We start from the raw sequence: 21,883 nt of genomic DNA on the forward strand, positions 1-21,883 counted from the left end.
TATTTTGAGTACCTGAAATTGTGTCAGTTCCTGACAAGTCTTGAATAGACTAATGTGAAAGTTAATAAAATTTCTTAACAGCATTCTCCTGATATCTAAATGACTTTTTTAAATATCTACATATAAAATATGATCTAGCCAATACATGTAAATATCTAACATTTTTAGCCTGTATAAAAACAGTAGTGTGAGCAAAACCTTACCAAGCTAGCATGTAAGAGTGGTCTCAGAGATATTGGAATATCTCTGTACTATAAATTAGGCAAATTGCTTTAGACTAAGTTTTATGTGTAACTACTACTATAATAATACATTTTGAAACTTGGAATGGAAACTTTAAACTTGAAATTACAAATTTTCAAACAGATCTGTTTTATGCTTAAGATGCAATAAGTGACTAGGTACAAAGTATTCTGATGCTTGGTTGGAGTGGACCAGTAACATTGGTAACTTAATGATATTTTTTCAATGAATGGCCTGAATTAAGTGTAAGTAAGTTAAAGTGACCCGTATCTTAATTGCCTTGAAATTAAATGAACACCAAAATATCTGCAGTTGTGTTTTATTTATTTTTAATCTGTATATTTATATAAATATATTGTAAAACCATTTCAAAATTACACTGGTATGTGAATGTGACATTGTTCAAGAGAAATACACTAATTTACAATTAACAAGTGGCATAATTATTTTCTTTGGGCTTCTTCAGTTTCTGAACTGATGTTAAAAACAGCTTTCTACCGTGGTGCTCATGTTCTCTTTGCTCCCTATTTGTCTTCTAAGTTTGCTAAAACAGAATAAAACCATATCAAAATGATGTAAATAGTCCAGATATTTGATATTTAATAAGCCCTGCAATTGTGACAAGAATAGTTACAGTGATACCCAACCAGGGCTACCGCTGCCAGTGATGGCTCAGGGGTTACTTACCTAGGTTTTAATATTTACCTATATAAAACAATGGATTGTTTTATTCTAGTTAAATTCAGTAGTATAGGTACCTACTAACAGCTCGTTTGGTAAAAAGTACTCAAGTGCAAATGCCTTAACCTTTACATTTATTTAGCTATGACATCTTCATGTTTAAGTTGAATATATATGTAGCAGATCTGCTCCTAAGCATACCAAAGGTTAAGAATGAGAGCGCTCGCCTTTTGCGTACACCTTTTACTAAGCATACAAACCTTTATTTTAATTCAATCTATTGATATATTTTTCGATTGTAGGTACCTACCTAAATATGTCTAATTAGCTTTTGAAGGTTGCATAAAGGAGCATTTGTACTGCATTTTATCGTGATATATCTTTAATATTGAATTCCAACCGAGAAATCTGATAATATATTAAAATCCAGCTACCTGCGGAAGCAATGACTTGATTCAAACATTATTTTCTCCAGCATAGTCCGTTTGCAAATAGGTATTTTTTGATCTCGTTTATCATATTGATTGACATCGTTTTTACTCCAGTTTAAATTGTCCCTCTCATAATAATAACAATTTCCAAATGCTTCAATAAATCGCGAGCGGCAATTTTAGTTGACGTACGAAGAGCGCGCTCAGCGGAAAAAAATATGTTTCGGTTCGATGTACATTGCTGCTTTTCTTAGCGCAATACTGCTCTGTGAGTGTTGCCATACTTCAGTTTGCTTTACATTGCTACTGACAGACTTTGCTTGACAGACTATAGTACTTAACTATTAAAGTAATAATCAATATCTGGTACAGCTGTTTAAAAAATATCTTATGTGTGTATGGCCCACTCACACATGCATAGCGTAGTTAATAAGTATTTTCCTATACACACCTCAGTCTTCAATAAATCGTAGAACAAGCAACACTCATTTGTATTATTCAAAAAACTGCAAGATCCAAAATCAACCTTATTACAATCACCATATGGTCCAAACCGAACCGGATAGCAAGAAAGAAGTCTTTAGTTCGCCGGAGACCGAGAACAAAAGGACTGCATTCCAGAGCGATAAGGCGGCCGGCGACTGTTTTTTCATAGTGAACATTTTGTGATCTTTGCATTTAAATTGCAATACTTTGTTCTTTGCATTTACTTTGCAGTGTGCTTTGCAATCAAATAGCAAGTTATAAACATTATAAAGTGATTAGACATGACATGAAACATTTGAATGCAACTAAATAATATTATAAGATTGAACTTTTTCGTCGTTTATCTACGTGAAATTAAGTGAAACAAAATGTCAACTACGGAACAATTATTAAGTTTGTTACAAGATACAGCAAATATATTACAAAAAACGCAAACAAATCTCAAGAAATGTCCTAAAGCACGACTTACAAGGGGTTATCTCGAGTCGCGATTAAAAAATATAGAACATTACTGGAGTATATTTCAAAGTGCGCATCACGACCTTCTTAAGTGTACACCGACGGAAAGGCGAATGGACATACCTTATTTGGTTAATGAAGATTACTACATTCATGAAGATTTGTATTTTTGCTTGAGTGGCGATATAAAAGACATGCTATCATCGTTTTCGAGTGGTAAATGCAATCATACTGCCACTGACAGTTCCATAACAGGAGATAAAGTGAAGTTACCTCGCGTACAGCCACCAGTTTTCAGTGGTAGTTATGAAGATTGGCCAACGTTTCAAGACATATTTGAGTCACTTATACACAATAACAGCTCGTTAACCAACGTTGTGAAGTTGCATTTTTTGAAAAATAGTGTCAGTGGCGAAGCACAAGCTTTACTTAAGCACATACAAGTAACAGACGCTAATTACGAAGAAGCTTGGAAGACTTTAAAGAACCGTTACGGAAACAAAAGAATAATTGTTAACGCTATCATGAAAAGATTATTCTCGCAGAAAAAGTTATACTCGCAAACTGCTAACCAAATCAAATCACTTTTAGACACAACTACGGAGTGTTTGAACAGTCTAAGCAACCTTAAGGTATCCGTTGAATCCTGGGATCCCATGATAGTGCATTTGATTGTGTCGAAACTTGATACAGAGACTCATAAGGACTGGGAAGAATATTCCTTTAAGAGTACACCGGATGACTTACCAAAGTGGTCAGAATTGAGGACTTTTCTTGAAACCAAATTCCGTACTCTGGAATTTATACACCACACTACTTCGACAGCTCCCTCAAGTTCTCGACCGGCTACGCAGAAAACCTTCCATTTAACTTCGCCAGCTCCTTCTAATGTCCAAAGTAGCTTAAATACAACATCACCAGCGACTTCAATTAGAACATGCATCAAGTGTAACGACAATCACACGCTGAGTCACTGTAAGGATTTTGCAAGTATGGACGTAGCTGAAAGAAATGACTACGTGAAAACAAACAATTTATGCTATAACTGTCTGCTCAGTGGCCACTCCGTATTCAAGTGCCGTTTACCAACATCCTGTCAAATCTGTCATAAACGTCATCATTCCCTACTACATCACACAAAGAACGAGGATATAAAGGCACATCTTAATCAGATGGAAGAAAATAATGATGATGATAGTGATGATGTACCAAAAGAAGATAGAGAAAATGATATTACCATAGCAACGCACTTCATTACTAAAAAGACAGATGCTTTATTAGCTACAGCGCTTGTCCTAGTGAAAAGTGACAAGGGGCAAGTGCTCACACTACGGGCTTTAATTGATCAAGGTTCAGAAGCGAACTTCATAACGGAGAGAGCCGTGCAGATGATGAAACTACACAAGACACCTGTCAGGGGTTCAGCCACAGGACTGCAATCAATGAAGACCTCAGTTAACAGTATGGTACAGTGTGAGCTTCAGTCAAGATTTGACACTAATTTCAACCTAAACATCAATGCATTTGTCTTATCTACTCGAGTAACCACTGAGCTCCCATCAAAAGCACTCACCAACACTCACCACGCTTGGCAGCACCTTAACGGACTCGATCTGGCAGACCCGAACTACCATCAACCAGGTCGAGTAGACATGCTTCTAGGCGTTAAGGTCTATGCACAAATTTTACTGAATGGCTTAATCAAAGGTCCTCCAGGCTCACCGTGTACACAAAATACAAGCCTCGGATGGATTGTGTTCGGAGACGCTGAAGGCAATTCTTCAAAAAATATTGTTGTCATGCATCACAAATTCGACTTAGACCTTCTGGTAAAAAACATGTGGGAACTGGATTCAGCAGAAAAACCAGAACTTACAGCGGATGAGAAGCTTTGTGAATCGATTTATGCAAATACAACTACCAGAACAAAAGAAGGAAGATATGTAGTGAAACTCCCTACAAGAACAGATAAATTAAAGTCAACAGAAGGTCAAACAAGGGACATAGCACTAAGAAGATTCAAACAATTAGAACGAAAATTTGAGAAGGACAAAGAATTCAAAAGGGAATACACCAAGGTCATAGAAGAATATTCAACATTGAAGCACATGGAAGAAGTTCCAGACACGGAAATAGAAACCCCATCAGTGTATCTCCCACATCATGCTGTGATTAGGAACGACAAAAACACGAAAGTGAGAGCTGTGTTTGATGCTTCATCTAAAGGCACAAACAATATTTCACTCAATGAAGAGCTACTGGTGGGTCCACAGCTTCAAGAAGATTTAAGAAACATAATCATGAGATGGCGTATGAAGAAAATCTGCTTCGTTGCAGACATACAGAAAATGTATCGTCAAATTTTAGTTACCAAACAAGATGCAGATCTACAGCGTATACTTTGGCGCAAAAGTGCAGCAGACCCTATCAAAGAATACCGCCTGCTTCGTGTCACGTTTGGTACAGCATCTGCACCCTACTTAGCTGTGAAAACGTTACAAAGGGTCGCTGAAGACGAAGGAAAACATCATCCAGTAGCTGCAAAAACGATTAAAGAAGATTTCTACATGGATGACCTCATGTCGGGTCAAGATAACGTAGAAGACGCTGTAGATGTGGCGAAAAATGTAGCAAAAACTCTAAAAAACGGAGGATTTGATCTGCAGAAATGGTCGTCTAATAGCACCAACTTTTTAAAGCAATTCCCACCGGATGAGAGAAACAGTAATGTAAACATGGATATCAACCTGGATGGAACTGTACGTGCACTGGGTATCACTTGGAACATGGGTGAAGACAGTTTTCAGTACAAACTTGAACTACCCCAGCAGCCAAGCACTATTACAAAGAGAAACATACTAGCAGAAACGCAAAAACTGTTCGACCCTTTGGGATGGTTGGCACCAAGCATAATTCAAGCCAAGATGCTTATCCAGAAACTTTGGTTGCATCGATCAAGTTGGGATGATGAAGTAGAACTTGAAATAAAAGAAGAATGGTTAAACATAAGACACAATTTTGAAAACTTAAAGGACGTTCATATACCAAGATGGCTGCACACCACTAAACTAAGACTAGATAAAACTACGATACACGGATTTTCTGATGCATCTACAAAAGCTTATGCAGCTGTCGCTTATTTAAGAGTAGAAACTGAAGAAGGTGATATCAAGACGAATATCATTGCTGCCAAAGTTCGTGTAAGTCCAGTGAAACCAGTATCTTTGCCACGATTAGAACTATGTGGCGCTGCGCTGCTGGCAAAGCTGCTTAAACAAATTAGAGAAGCCATGAGAATCCCTGAAAGTCAAGTGGTCGCATGGACAGACTCAACCATAGTTTTGTCGTGGTTAAAAGGAGACCCTAACCGCTGGCAAACCTTCGTCAGGAATCGCGTGGTGTCCATTCTCGATGACATTGGTGATAAATGGTATCATGTCCCATCCCAATCGAACCCTGCGGATATTGCGTCACGTGGTTCACCGCTACCAGAACTCATCTCACATCATTTATGGTGGAATGGGCCAGAATGGCTAAAAACTCATGATATTCTATTCAATAAGCCAGACACCACGACAGACCTGGAAATGAAACGAACCTTCCACACCAACCTCAAGGTACAAGAAGAAGATAATTATTCAATTGTAAACCAGTTTGACGATTTTGATGATTTACAAGAACTTATTAAGACGATTACATACTGCAGACGCTTTTTAAACTATAAGAAGCTTACCCCGAACCCCATATTCACAACAGAAGAATTACAAAATTCATTGATAAGTTGTATTAAATTGGTTCAAAAACATGCATTTAATGATGATATAACTAGACTAAAAAATAATAAAAACGTAAGATGTGACAGTAAATTGAAATCATTAAATCCTTACCTGGATGAAGTCCATGTACTCAGGGTGGGCGGTCGTCTTAAACACGCAAATTTGAGCGAAGAAAGCAAGAACCCTATAATTTTGGACAGTAAGAACCGACTTACCTTTTTTCTTGTAGCTGATGCTCATCAAAGAACCCTTCATGGCGGACAACAGCTGATGATGTGCTACCTAAAAAGTAAATACTGGATCCTAAAAATGAAACAAAAGGTCAGATCGTACATCCACAAATGCCTGATATGTGCACGACAAAACGCCACTGCCAAAAAGCAGTTAATGGGAGATCTACCTAAGGAACGGGTTACCCCAGCACGTCCATTTCTGAACAGTGGCGTCGACTTCGCTGGTCCATATCAAACACTTATGTCAAAAGGGAGAGGATTAAGAACCATAAAATCGTACATAGCTATATTTGTATGTATGGTTACTAAAGCCATACACTTGGAGCTTGTCGGAGATTTAACCTCGGAAGCCTTTATTGGGGCCTTCAGACGTTTTGTGGCACGAAGAGGCAGGTGTGCACATCTTTGGAGTGACCAAGGGAGGAACTTCATCGGAGCAAATAAGGCTTTGGCAGAAGCATTTGAAGAAGCAAAATTGGACTTTGATGGAGATATAGCTACAAAGCTGGCGTTAGATGGAACTCAGTGGCATTTTGTACCAGTATACAGTCCCAATTTTGGTGGATTGTGGGAAAGTGGAGTAAAGTCCATGAAGTTCCATTTAAAGAGAGTCCTTAATTCTCATCTTACCTTTGAAGAATTTTCAACCCTGATCTGCCAGGTCGAGTCGTGTCTCAACTCACGGCCTTACGTTCCCATAGACGACGATGGAAACGCGAATCCTTTAACCCCAGGACACTTTTTGATTGGAGAGGCACCGATAACCATACCATCACCAACCTTCAAAGATGTGAACACGAACGTTTTGTCCCGTTGGCAACACCTGCAAAAAATGTTAAATGATTTTTGGCATACGTGGCAACAAAATTATTTATCAACACTCCAACAGAGAACGAAATGGACAAAAAAGGAACCGGAATTTGATATTGGCCAACTCGTATTAATAAAAAACGAAAACTTACCTCCTGGAAAGTGGTTGTTAGGACGCATTGTTGCCAAACATCCTGGAAACGACGGCCTAACACGAGTGTACAGTGTCAAGAGCGGTGAAAATATTTTCAAACGTTCTATCAGTAAACTTTGTTTCTTTCCAGTCGATGTAACAGTATAGTTAAACTTGTTTAATTCTGAAGTATTACAAAATACTAATGTTATACTTGTTAATAACGTCCAAAAATTTATATATGTTCTGATAGAACATATTTATTTTTATTTTTATTCAATTGTAAATTTCTTGCCAATTTTGATATTTATGCAAACCTGGTTAAGAATTTTTACACATAATAATGATGAATTGTATTTTAATTTTGTTATAAATTTTGCATGATTATTTGATTCTGAAAAAGGATAATCAATATCCTTTTGGTGGGCGGTATGGTACAGCTGTTTAAAAAATATCTTATGTGTGTATGGCCCACTCACACATGCATAGCGTAGTTAATAAGTATTTTCCTATACACACCTCAGTCTTCAATAAATCGTAGAACAAGCAACACTCATTTGTATTATTCAAAAAACTGCAAGATCCAAAATCAACCTTATTACAATCACCAATATCAGCCTCTTTTATTCAATACCTATAACAATCCATAATAGCTGTAATAATGTTTGTAAACAGTATTTATACATTCGGTTCCGCTCGACCGGCCGGCTGAATTGAAGCAAATTGCAGTGTTTTGGAGTTCCGTGGATAATAGAAGCTTCCTTTGGATTCTGTAACCCAAGGAAGCGTTAATCATTGTTTATGAATTTAATAAGTAACCCTACCCTACCACACACTGGATAGTTCATTTAAATTCAAGAATAGACATTGTGATGTTTAAATAAATGGGCTGATGCACTAGCAACACTAGCCAACTGTCATGGCGCTGAGGTGGAGCGGTGCACCTGTGGCTGCGATAATAATTTGTTTTATTTAATCTGAACACCACAGACATCATTTATTGTCAGGCAAAAATTGTCCATACCTTACTGACTACATACAAACAATAATTTATAATCTTAAAAATCATTTTGGCGACACAACAGTTTAAGTCAGTGGTTCCGAAAGTGGTCTGGACCCACCTAACAAAAACTGCCAAATTCGGGACCAATCCATTTTCATAAACGCTCGAATTCAATCAGTAGCCATCGTCGGGCTGTGAGACCGATTAGTCGGAATGTCGTATGTTATAGGGCCCACTCAAATTTCGCTCGCGACCCACCAATGGGTCGCGACGCATAGTTCAGCAAATGCTGGCTTAGGTTATTATACAGATGGCGGCATGCTAGATCTCTAATTCCGTACATAAAAAGGAATTAATTACGTTGACGATTGCCGTAGACGAATTGATAATTACCTTGTTGTTAAATATTGTCTTTTTCTAACAAACACATAATTATGTCAAAATGACAGACGTTTAACGTAACCGAAACATGGTATGTAGACTGGCTAGGGACAGTAGGAACGACGAATAAAAACTTTATTCACGCCTTTTGAACTATATAGTATGTACAATTTGTACATTGTTAGTGAACCTCGACAAGGCCACAAAATTAAAATTTACTGGTTCATAATCAAAAAGAAACATGATTAATTTAATGCTTACAGTCATTACGCAGCAGCCGCCCATTAGTTAAACACGTATTGCAAAATCCATTAACCACAATTCCAATAGAATAATTAATAAAATTTTGTAAGAACACATTAAAATAGTTTCAAAACAAGCCATCTAATAATGCCCCTTAAGGGACACGAATTCAGGCCACCAGATAACTGACATGGACGGTCATTAGATAAAATAACTATTAACTTTCAAGGGATTCTTTCAAATGTAACGTATTGTAGTCAAACGTCACGCGCGTAATGGACGCGTTCAAAAATAGTAACAAATACAGATCAAATTGTTTATAAAGTAGACGCGTTCAAAAACAGATAATAAAGAATACAGATAACAAAATATTTAATTTGCAAAAATGCGTTTGGATTACGCAAAACGGTTTGAATTATTAGAACGGACGTTCTAAATTTTCGCGCCAACAGTAATTAACGCATCCGGTAAAAATCAACTGAAGTTGCTCACAATACCGTCGGTTGATTAAGTGTGCAGTTGCTTTTATTGTTTGTGCGTGCGTTTGTTTGTCATCATGATTTGTGATACAGTGAGATTGAAACTTTGCGAGAAAATGGAGAATTGCAAGGGGCTGGCGTTGCTGAAGACCTATTTAGAAGCCTTGGTAATTTTTTAAACGTACATTTTTGTCTATGATCTCGGTTCGTTATAGTCTGGCGAGCTAGCTTTTTCAGTAGAAAAAAAACGACAATATCGTAGGCTTGAAGCATCGGTCAAATTTTTCAAATACATTTTTTCTAATGGCAAAACTAAGAAACAAGATTTTTTGTCTAAGACCGTTATCAAAATCTAGATTGGGCATAGATTGAGTATTTTAAATCCTATCCATTTAATTTTGATTCATTAAAAAGAGAAAAACAAAAAAATAATCATTGCTTCAACAATGTTCTTTGATCTTACTGGTTGTAGAAGTACTTTTATTGTTTAATATTTCTTCTTTAACTTTATCATTGATATTATTCAATTGCCCCTTATAAAAGATCAAAGTTCATTCATTATAATCATGTAATTAATTGTAATGTAATGCGAATTTGATTTGGTATGATACGATTGGCAACAATGACTGCCGTTATATTTTAATAAAAATACTTCCTTATAAAGTAGTTCCTCGAAATAAGTAGGACATACCTATTCGTTACTAATCTATTACAGTTTGATCGGCTTTTGACTACCCAATGTTACAACCAATTTGGATATTTTAATATTAAATAGGACGAAAGAATATAATTCCACCTGTCTTATATTTCTCTACATCCCAGACACATAACTCATTTAGTTTAAATCTTTGTTTATTTAACCTATCTTGACAAATTAAAAATAACAGTTATGGATATACCGCTTACGCCGCTCTCCAAAACACTTAAAGATATTTAAATATCTTTTCGTATGACGAAGCGTGTTGAGTGCTTTGCTTTGACCACACGCTGGTTTCCTCAGTTACAAAGAAGATATAAACGAAGATACAATTTACTAAATAATATATACCTAATCTGTATGCAATAAAATATACGTAATGTCATTATCATTAAGCATTGTGTACAGTCCTTCGCCGGTCATTCTAAAAATGTAGATCTCCTATGGACATTGCAATATTTGCAATAGTACTGTTAGGGGTATATCTATGTATTTGACTGAAAATGAGTCTGCTGTAGCTCCCAAAAATGCTGTCTTGCCTTCCCTCTCTATCCCTAAATGAACAATACCAAATTGCCGCGGTTTTTACGCCAAGTTTCGTTGGATACGGCTGGAAACGTATGGCAGTGGTCAAGTGAATGTAGTTAAAAAATGCATGGAAAAAAAGTAGACGAGACGAGCGAGGCAAGACAAGAATCTGCCGAAAGTTAAAAGGTCATGGATAGTTTTTCTCTTTAACCACCATAGTCGGCAAGGGACGACATCGAAATGCTGTGACTAAGACGTGTGTCCCGGGTGTAAGATACAGACATGTCGTACATTGCCGAAGTGTCTGTATCTTACACCCAGTGAGCCTTCGAATAGGTAAAGATAAAAGATAGTTTATTATTCAAGTAGGCATATTACAATGAGCTTATGAACGTCGAATAAAGCTAGTCGGAATAAGGAATGACTTCTAGAGTTGAATGAGTGCGTCCGTAGGTAATGTTGGCTCACTTTTTGGTATCGTGCGTACAGTGCTTATAAATTCCTTGATTGGTTAGGTATTGCAAGTGGGTTAGGTAAAAAATCGACTATGGACTTACGAGTATGATCCACTGTACCCTACTATCTCTTATGTCAAAATATGACCTTTTTTTTAAATTCTATAGCTTTGTAGCCGCAGTTAGCCGCGTTTCTAGCCGCTCCTTGACTGAATAGATTTATAAACAACATTTCAAACCATCAGGTCGATCGGGAAGTTAATGATCCAAGACATCCCAGTGATTTTGAAACAGGACATGGGTAATAGGATTTGGAGCAACAACCAGAACGATGGAGATAAGATTACGAGCCCAATTAGATAGCTTGTACCTATGTTATGTAAACATAGTTATCTAGATAGATAAAGTAACCCGTAAAAAGCCAAACCATTTAAAAAACAATGAAGAAAACTTTGTTTTGATTCCTTCGAGCATTAATGATCATCCAATGGGGTTGACCGGTCAAAGTTTTAATTTAACTACCTGTCAATGCTACGAGCACAGATAAAGAGTATCGATGCTTTATTCTTTATCTATGGTTCTTTATATATATAAACAGTGATCGGTTATTTGGATTCTGCCTCACGGGATATCAAGTAGAAAAGTTAATATAGATACGACAGTTTCCCGCGATACCGAACAAACCATACAAAAATAAAACAATTTAAATTGTCTCTAAGGATTTTTTTACTCTTACATGGCAACCAGTTGAGAAATATATTAAAACCTCCACAAAGTATTAGCTTATATATCTGTCATGATGGAAAAAATACTTCAAAATCTTGACATTGACATTTCATTATTTTCTCTGGATTTCAGTTCTAATTATTTTTGGTGAGCAATAAAACCATTTGACATTGTGGACATTGTTTTTCTCAAACTACCTCTCAGTTGAAAGAAGTGTAATTCACTTTTTGATAACGAATTCATTTATTCAAACAATTAACCCGTAGTAACCATATATTAGCTGATAGACACGCGTACTTACTCGCCGAACTTTTATCCAAACGGTACAAAATGTGCCGCTTTGGAGGCAGCAAATGAGCTGTCAGTGTAAACATTTGTGCTCATTTGTTCGATTTAGACAAAAGAACGGTGAGTAAGTACTCGTCTATCAGATTTGTGCTCATTTGTTCGATTTAGACAAAAGAACGGTGAGTAAGTACTCGTCTATCAGCTACTTAGATGTTTTAAATTGTAATAAAATAATCACATTGTATTTTATTGCCTTTTCTAACAACATAAAGCCCGGATTCCCGGGGCATATCCATACTAACATAATGATTGAGGTCGTTTACCCCATGTCGAATCCAAAAAACCGATCACTGTATATAAATGACAATGTATAACTATTACTGAATAAATGATATGATATGGTATGTATATAGACAGCTGTGTACAGTGAAAGAAATTTATTACAGTACCATTTCGTACCTTGTCACAGTGACAAATTACGAAATGGTACTGAAATTAAATTCCTTGACCGTACCTATATGTTACGCAATTAATTTGATACGTCTGTCAATATGATCAAGTCATAACTCACCTAACAATTTGAAACATCTCAAGAGATCTCGCACTAATCAGAGAAACCTTGATTAGCTGAACGGCAGACCGGCCCTTAGCACAGGAAACTACATCGTTAACGATTTCTAGTTTCGTGCTCAATGTCGAACCAGGCTGATTGCGAGGGAAATCGTATTCGAATTAACGTATAATAGTTACATTTGAACCTAAGTTGTTTAGAAATACCAGGGTTTTTGATGGTTTGTAACGATGTTGCCTTAAATGAACTTATGCCGTTTGCGAATGCGACGTAACAAGATGACACTTAACTAACAACATTTTTGGAATTTTTTGCGCGAGAATACTGTAAACAGAAGGCATCTGTCATCTTTCAAAGGTATTTAGGTATAGATGGAGGAGGATTAGATTTCCCGTTTATAGTTTGACCATAAAACTACAAAAAAAAACATGAATTTGACACTATTCGTAGGATTGACGGGTAAAACCAATGCTGGCGCCATGTGTAAATTACTTCGATCAGCCAAACTATAATTGCGTACTTTGTATGAGCTCCCAACTCAACTATAACATTCATTTCGATACCCTGTAGTCAACTATAAAGAATTTGACCAATAACGTGCCGTTTCGTTGCCTAAGCACGGTACTCGACTGAAAAGCTATAATAGATATAATAGATTATCACAATTGTGTTTAATACTATTTCAATCTACCGATATGACCCACATTTTTAGGGTTCCGTAGCCAAATGGCAAAAAACGGAACCCTTATAGATTCGTCATGTCCATCTGTCTGTCTATTATTATTATTATTGTAGTTATTTTTTGTAATTCGACATTTAGAGACTTTATACATCTCTAAGTAATAATAATAATTCACTAAATTTTTCTTTAAACAGTAGGTATAGTATTTTATAATTGTTGATGTGCTTGTTTTTGCTTGTATGTAAATTCCATGTTGACGTGTAAAAGTGTGGCCTATTTGCTGAATAAATGTTGAAGTTGAAAAAAAAAACTACAACAAATATCCTTACTTATGCTTTTGCAATGAAAGCAACAATTCCTACAAAAAAAACGTCTACATACCCACAAACTTACATTTATCGTCGGAAAACACACAAACTAGAATCCTTGCCAACAAATTACTCGTTATCCATCGAAGAACATCTATTCCGAGGCGCATAAACAAAGTTGTCAAGAACAGGTTACTTGCTCCTACTGACAGACATTTATACCAGTTCTGATCGCCGGATAGGACGGTATTTAAATGCCTTCCGTGTTACGCCTTGCGGTATTTTTTAGTAGCGGATAACTGACAAATAAGGATCACGTACATTGTTTTTAAACTGCAAGTACCACTCTGCAGGTGAAGGTCTCGTCCAAAGATAGCTATTTCCTCCCTAGATTGGGCTACTTTAATCTCGTTGAGGCCGGCTGTTTTCTTCAGGTTTCTTTGGAGGAGGCCTTCACCTGCAAAGGGGTTCTTGCAGATTAAAATTATATCAAAAAATATCAATTATAATTATAATGTTAAAATGATATGAAAACAATTAATTTTAAACACTAATAACTCTATTACTATCATATTAGAATTTAATATTTTCTATTTTTTGTAATCTACAACGAAATAAAGGGCTTTTTTATTACATTGTTTTTGTTTACATTATATAGGAAATAAACGAGCATACGAATGTAACCGTCGCACATGGGCACGTGCAACACCAGAGGGGTCGCAGGGTTGCCGGCCATTAAGATGGGAGTACCCTCTTTTCTTGAAGGTTTGAAGGTCCTATCAGTATGGAAATACTGGGGGCGACGGTTCATTCTTCAGTTTAGCTGTGCGAGGCCTGCCTGCTGTCTGCTGCGAGGCTTCCTGAAGTATCATACGATGTACCATGTACTTTTTGTCGCTTATTACTGTAGATAAAAGCTTTTGCCACTTTCAGACAATTACTTAGAATTATGCGTACGCGAGAGACTGATGTTATCAGTTGCCGCAAAGCTACTGAGCTATAGAGACGATAATTAATTTTTTTCATCAGTGTACACTTTTTGAGGGAAATTATGTTCTGTCAGATGAGCATATAATGGAATTTAGACGGTTGAAACAATCATGACCTTATTTCAATGGAATACTTCTAAAATATGGATATTTTTGGTCTCGTTTACTAATAAGAAATTTGGACCCGGGTATGCCCTTAAACTACGTCCAAAAGAGAGGTATGGGCAATGTGAATGTCATCTCGCCTTGTGTGGTAGGGCACAGCACAGCAGATGTCATTCCAGATCTAGAGCAGAGCCCAACTGGGGAAGTACCTCCACCTTACAGAAAACCACAGCCAAATAACACTTGACCCTACTCATAGTGTTGTGTTCCTGCCGGTGAGTAAGGTTGCCAGAGCTCAACGAGGGGGGTAGGGTTAGGGTCGGCAACGCGCATGTAACTCCTCTGGAGTTGCAGGTGTACATAGGCTACGGAGACTGCTTACCATCAGACAGGCCGTATGCTTGTTTGCCACCGACGTAGTATAAAAAAAATAATAATGATGATCTGCGAAATCCGGCGACATACGATTACTGTACCTATAAAGAACGATATAAAGTCAACTAACTGTGGACACTTCTACTTATCATCAATCAAGCCCCGTAGAAACCCATAAACTAATCTAATTATCTTCAGACGGCCAAACAGACTTCCGATGGCGATCACAGCAACGCCCTTATATAGCCAGGCCGTGGCGGAAGAGGCCAATCTATAAAAATACCTTAATGCCCTTATACGGGACTAGCTGTGCGACTAATATGGTACGACCGTAGCTTTTTAACTGTTAATACTAATTAGTTTAGTGTCAATGGGTATGGAGGATATTTCAAGAAGTTCCTAATGAATACGCTGGATACACTTCAGAGGAAATTCGAAATGTCGCAGTCGGGTCTCTGTCAAGGTGCCAGTCCATTTCCAACTGCAGCTGCACTACCGTTGCGACATTACTGGTGCGACATTACTGCAGCGGCGCGACTGCTGCTGTTTGCGGCGCGACTGCTGCTGTTTGCGGCGCGCAGTCGCGGCAGGGTTCGTTCGTTGATTGTCAATGTTAATTGAAAACAATAACGCTAACCCTTAGGTATAACTAACTAATATATTGCTTTACCAAGTCACTCCGAAATAGTAATTTATACAATCGTAGAGAGCTTTTCAGCCGAGTAAATACCGTGTTTAGGCAACGAACCTTACTGATATAAGTATTGTATACAATACCTTTTCTACGAGTCATTGAAAATAATATTTTTTTTACTATAAAACCTAAATAATTAATGAATATTGGTAAGTATCTCAATAGACAAAAATGTAGTACAAAAGACATAAACGCGCGTTGAATGGATATGCTTATGAAATAGTTGCCTATTTATGTCTTTTCTATGGGAGCGCGGCGGCACGTGATTGGTCATTGTTTTATTGTTTGTGTCCTATATATTATACTACTCTTTGCTTTTTTGTATCAAAATGATTATTATAGTTCAGATAGCCCATACATGAAATAACATTAAAACCATTTAAAGTATGCAATCAAGAATATACGCAACTATTGTATGTTTTACTCGTTAACCACAAGCTTAAAAGAGTTCTAAGTCTCCAAACAACCAACTACCTCCAGGAAATAAATCTCCATGTACCAAAAAGTGTCATCAAAAAACCTTAAATAGGTGGCGCTACAATACCTAGAATACTTGAACAAAAAAATCAAATCATAGACAGCGCACTTCACTCCGTCAATAACGCCAAGGTTCTTAGCTACTCTAGCGCTACTCTGGAGAGATTTGGAACTATTATTTATAGCTGACCTCTGGACACTTTTGCAACAATTCTACCATAAGAGATGTCACTCCTCTTAATTCCACACTCCAAACAACCAACACTTGCTAATTCACTATCACCACAGATTAGGTATCTTTTAAAACCACAAACTAATGGAAACACCACATTTAGAAAGCTACAGCTATTATAACTCCCGACTCAAGAAGTCATATGTCATTACGTAGCTCGTATGAAGTTACGTTTTTTTGTCTACGGTAGCAGAGGACAGATGATTGTTGGGAAAAGCTGATATACGGGCTATTGTCACATGCGCTTATATAATTATTTGGACGCCTAATAGGTAGAAAGTGTTTTCTTGTTTTAAGTATAAGCCTCGTGGGTAGGTGATGCGTCAATTCAGGTTTCTTCGCTGTTTTATCATAGCTTTGATACAGTTGTGGTTAAGTTCAAGTTTGTATTAGTTAGTCAAAATGTATTTACTTGATACGCAGAGCAGATTTTTTTCTCCCTCCTGAAGGCACGAAATTTGGCAGTTGCATACATTCGCACGCTTAACCCATAAAGACTAAATACCACACCCACACAGACACAGACATATACACGCACACACAAACACACACACACACACGCACATACATGAGCACACAATTTTTTCTCTTTTTCAATTCTATATATTTTACTTTTGTTTTGATTCTATATTTGTATTTAGAGCCTAGCAAAGCACAGTAATTTGTTAACCTGCGACCGACCGATCTCAAGGGTCCAGTCTGAAAACCAGCGTTAGGCCCTCTGCTTGGCATATGCTGAGATTGGAGCCCATTGCCCAATCATCAGGTTAATTAAATTGTTACGTATGCTACTGTATGCATGTACTTATAATAAGGTGTCATTGCGAATAAACGTCAGTGCGTATCTGAGCAGCATTTGTTTCACTCGTTCCGTTCCGATATATAAGTGGCGACGATCTACCCGCGTGTTTAAAAAAAGTGAATAGTGGTGGACATGAATTCGTCTCAAATCGGGATTTTGACGAATTTTGACCACAATACACAAACGTGGAAAGTGTATAAAGCGCGTATACAACAGTGGTTCATAGCTAATGGCATCGATGAGCAAAGTGACGCGACAGGAACGAAGCGACGGGCGGTGTTGTTGAGCGCACTCAGCGATGCCACTTACAAGTTGGCATCAGATTTGGCATTGCCGAAAGATCTCCAAGTTGTTCCATTTGTCGACATATGTTCGCTTTTAGACCGTCATGGTACAAGTGCAAGTAAAAAAACATGTAAATCAACTGGTACCGATTAAAGGAGTGGACGTCAACAGATTCCGTTACCCCAGTTATCAAAGTTTAGATGAAACAGAAGAACCCTCTGTCAACAACAGTGGTGCTACCAACGAGATTGAGTCTTCTTCACCGGTGGCCAGCGGCAGTCATGAGCCTGTCTCGTCTTCGCCAGCTGAAAGGGGAGAGGAAAATGGTACCTCGGACGGGTCCACCCAGGTTGCTACTTCAGGCGGAGAAGCTGAGGGATTCCTTGAGGTCTCTGACGACAATGTTCAGCCGCAGCAGGTAGCTACCCCCGCTGACCAGAGTTTAAGGGGCGGTTTGTCAGGCATGTTGTTGCGTCCACTTCCCCGAACAGATTACAAACCTTTTTATTGTATGAATTATGCGAAACTGTAAATTAGATTAAGAAGCTTACTCTCCATTAAAAACGGGGAGAAATGTTACGTATACTACTGTATGCATGTACTTATAATAAGGTGTCATTGCGAATAAACGTCAGTGCGTATCTGAGCAGCATTTGTTTCACTCGTTCCGTTCCGATATATAACATAAATGTAACGAATTACCTATCCTTCTAATTAATTTGTATTTAGTATTTAAGGTTATTATTGTACTTTGTTCATAAGGTTTTTGTGGCAATAAATATTTTCTCTCTCTCTCTCTCTCTTTATTTGCTAGAAGTTATAAGTAAATTAATGCCTCACGAACTGTTTTAATGAACAACATTATTGATTTTGATACATAAGTACAGTCACCATCAGATATATCGGAGCAGTCAAGGTGATCACATCACAAATAGATATTTCATTTCAGATGAACACGCCTCTATTTTCAAGGCGTTAGAGTGCGTGTTCAGATATTTTTGAGCACTTCGGCCGCTCCGATAAATCTGATGGCGACTGTACAATACGTTGTTCCTCAATAATGTTGAGCTTTAAACAATGAAAGATTAAATTATTATTATTAGACGCCGATCACGTTAACTTTGCACTGTTTTTTCAGTAACAATGCATACTCGTAACCCATAGAAGTGCCATACTTGACAAGAAAACGTAGTTTGGCCCAAGTCTAGTACACTTTACGTATTATAAAAAATATCGGACTTTTGCCTTTGTCTTGTATCGATCTTGCCATCTACTCGTATCGACCATATAATTAGTGAACGTTATGTCAAGTAATAGCACCTATGTAGAATTTCTTACAGTATGTACTCTCTCTCTCTCTCTCTCTCTCTCTCTGTAGAATTAAAAATCGATTCCTTTAAAATTCCATAAGCATAACAAGTTGTCTCTGTTCCAGAACTCGAGTGGCAGCGAGCCGAGGTCCCGAAGCGCGACGCCCGACTCTTTGGACTCTTTGCCCAGTGGGGGCTCCGGCAGCCCGCCAGTGGAATGGGCCGACCATACACCTCCAGATTTTGTGTAAGTAATAGAGCTACTATCTTTATTTACTTACATACTCCTCTGGCGCAGCGACCCAAAGTGTGTCTTGGCATCCAACACATCAGTAGCTCGCCATTGATCCCGGTCCTGTGCAGTTCCTCGCCAGTCTCAACTTGGAGCTCGCGCAGATCCGTGTCCACCACATGCGCCCATCGATACCTAGGTCAACCGGCCGGGTGGCGTGCTGTCGGTTTTCCCTCAAACGCTCTTTTCATGATATTTGGCTCAGCTATTTGTTATACTTCAACGTTTTTGCGGATTCTCCAGCTGCCATCGGGGCACTGCATTGGGCCGAGGATTTTCAAAGAATCTTCCTCTCAGCCACCAGAAGCTTACTTTCTACTGTGTTTACCGTCATCTAAATATGTCGACTAAATAGATGGATAACTTCACGCTAAATAGGTGCCAGTCGTCGAATTGCAGAAACCTGCCCATGCTACAAACGCAATAGATAGATAAAACATTATTCATTTCCACAACATGCATGGTAGGTAGGTATCGATAACAAAGGCATGCAGCTAAGAATTAACATTAAAAACTAGTTTACAAACTTGAAACAAATAACAATACATAACCATGTTTCGAGGCAGAGAATTGGTGCTGGCTCAGCATGATGATGCGGCAAGCGACATCGCAGATATTGGCAAGGACTCGCAATCTGAACTGGAGTTATCCGTGCCCTATTATCCTAAGATCTCAATTGCAATCAGTAGTGGAAGGGCTTTTATTTTGAGATTGTAACGTTTGTTCTGAACTAATAAATTATATAATCGGCGGAACGTCACCGCAGATAAAATATAAATTGTCAACAAAATAAGTACATCCAAGACATTGGCATATTCCGGAAAACCATCAAAGATCATTGTGGATAAACACCTCTCGGAAGCGTGCGAACGTTGTGCAAGCGACAGGAAAGCCATACTGACAATTATACTCGTATGGCGGATATCCCGACGCTATTTTTCTTTTGCACTTGAGAAGTGCACCGGAAAATTGTAGGTTCTATCGATTCCGTGGATTGTGCGATGAGTCTGCTTATAATTTTTTGCAAGTGTTGTATATATATTTTTATATTTTATCTCTGACACTTAGAGACTTATACATCTCTAAAGAATTTTAGTATTTTATGGTTTTATTTTTTTATCATAGTTTTTTTTGTGTAATTTGACATTTAGAGACAGTATACATCTCTAATAAAGTATTTATTATTTCATAGATTCGATATTTGTAATTGTTTTTTTTTTAAATTTATTGTTTGTAAAAATGGACATGTAAAAGTGCCCCTGTGGCCTATTTGCTGAATAAATGTTTGATATTTGATATAAACTGCAGATTCTCAATTTTGCAAAACAGTGCTTTGAGTGTTCAATGATTCTTCATCCGTGGTCCCTGTAAATGAAGCCTCGTCTAGTTTTATTCGTGATTGGCTCATTAATATTCTCTTCCAAACAGTTGATTCTCCTGGATGCTGCTGGTCCCTTATCACTAAAAGGTTAAGAACCAATGATAAATCGAAACTTAGATTCCGTTGGTAGAATTATTGCAGTGACTTGTTAAACTAGAAGGTAGTTTTTAGGATGAAAATTCTACTTATATAATAAGAATCACTCATGCATCCAAACTTTTTGCCAGTCCGTAGGCAATCATAACTTCTTAAGAGCCCTTAATCCTTGGAGCGTTCTCCGATTTCACGAAATAACGCTCGATAGATGGCGTTGGCGCTCGGTACGCGAGCGCCGGCAACGCGACGCGCGTTTCAATGCAGACTAGAATAATCTTGATAGTTTTCAATATAATTTCAAGCAACATTAATTTTAGTGTCATATGATATCATATGGGCACTCTTTATTTTATTGTATATGCACAGTAGTTTTTTTTTATGTACACTACTACTAAGTGTACAGACTACAGAGTGTACTTATAACCCTTGCTCTTTATTCTGTCTCTTTCACACCAATGGAAAATGAAGAAGTTACTAAATGACTGCAGGTATAAATAAAGTATATTAGTGCGATAGAGAGACAGATAGTGTTTCGTTGTCGTATCGTAAACGATTGGCATGTTGGCCACACACTTGCTTAGTGCCTAGCCAAAATACCAATCGTTTGCGTATATTAGTGCGATAGAGAGAGAGTAGTGTTTCGTTGTCGTATCGTAAACGATTGGCATGTTGGCTACGCACCCATGATACCTAGCCAAGAAGCCAATCGATTGCGCATATTAGTGCGATAAAGAGACAGATAGTGTTTCCTTGTCGTATCGTAAACGTTTGGCATGTTGGCTACGCACCCATGCTGCCCAGCCAAGATGCCAATCGTTTGTGCATATTAGTACGAGAGAGAGACGGATAGTGTTTCGTTGTCGTATCGATTGGCATAGTGGCTACGCACCCATGCTGCGTAGTCAAGATGCCAATCGTTTGCGCACATTAGTGCTATAGAGTTTCAGTGTTATTTGAAATCACGTTAGGGTTTGTATTATTATTTTTGACCCGAATGAAGTCCATCCAGGTTCTTATGATGGAGTCAGGAGTTGGTCACCATAATTCCTAATCTACTCATCATAACTCCATCGTGTTTGGGCTCAATAGATTTGCCCTCACGAGCACCATCAATCTAGATGATGTTCAGGGTCTCATGATGGAGTCAGGAGTTGGTCACTAGAACTCCTAATCTACTCATTATAATTCCATCGAGTTTGGGCTCAAAAGATTTGCCCTGACGAGTACCATCG

The 21,883-nt window shown here is 37.8% G+C and overlaps 2 protein-coding genes and 1 long non-coding RNA gene across 4 annotated transcripts in view; 2 read left to right on the plus strand and 1 right to left on the minus strand.

The window, feature by feature from the left end:
• The window catches only part of LOC133518617 (rho GTPase-activating protein conundrum), a 165,476-nt gene that overhangs the window by 135,089 nt on the left and 8,504 nt on the right, over positions 1-21,883 (plus strand). For both annotated transcript variants that reach the window (XM_061852289.1, XM_061852290.1), the window contains one exon: positions 19,008-19,129. In XM_061852289.1, the coding sequence (XP_061708273.1) occupies positions 19,008-19,129 (122 nt within the window). The remainder of the gene's footprint in view (positions 1-19,007; positions 19,130-21,883) is intronic.
• LOC133518640 (uncharacterized) lies at positions 546-1,681 on the minus strand. The gene is made up of 2 exons (XR_009799500.1): positions 1,359-1,681; positions 546-787 (listed from the first exon to the last, which is right to left on the minus strand). It is a non-coding gene; the product is annotated as an uncharacterized LOC133518640 (long non-coding RNA).
• Positions 1,721-7,804, plus strand: LOC133518611 (uncharacterized). The gene has a single exon (XM_061852273.1). The coding sequence runs from the start codon at positions 2,210-2,212 to the stop codon at positions 7,418-7,420; it is 5,211 nt and encodes a 1,736-aa protein (XP_061708257.1). The 5' UTR covers positions 1,721-2,209; the 3' UTR covers positions 7,421-7,804.

Source organism: Cydia pomonella, chromosome 6, assembly GCF_033807575.1.
Source record: "Cydia pomonella isolate Wapato2018A chromosome 6, ilCydPomo1, whole genome shotgun sequence".
In the NCBI taxonomy this organism is placed as follows: domain Eukaryota; kingdom Metazoa; phylum Arthropoda; class Insecta; order Lepidoptera; family Tortricidae; genus Cydia; species Cydia pomonella.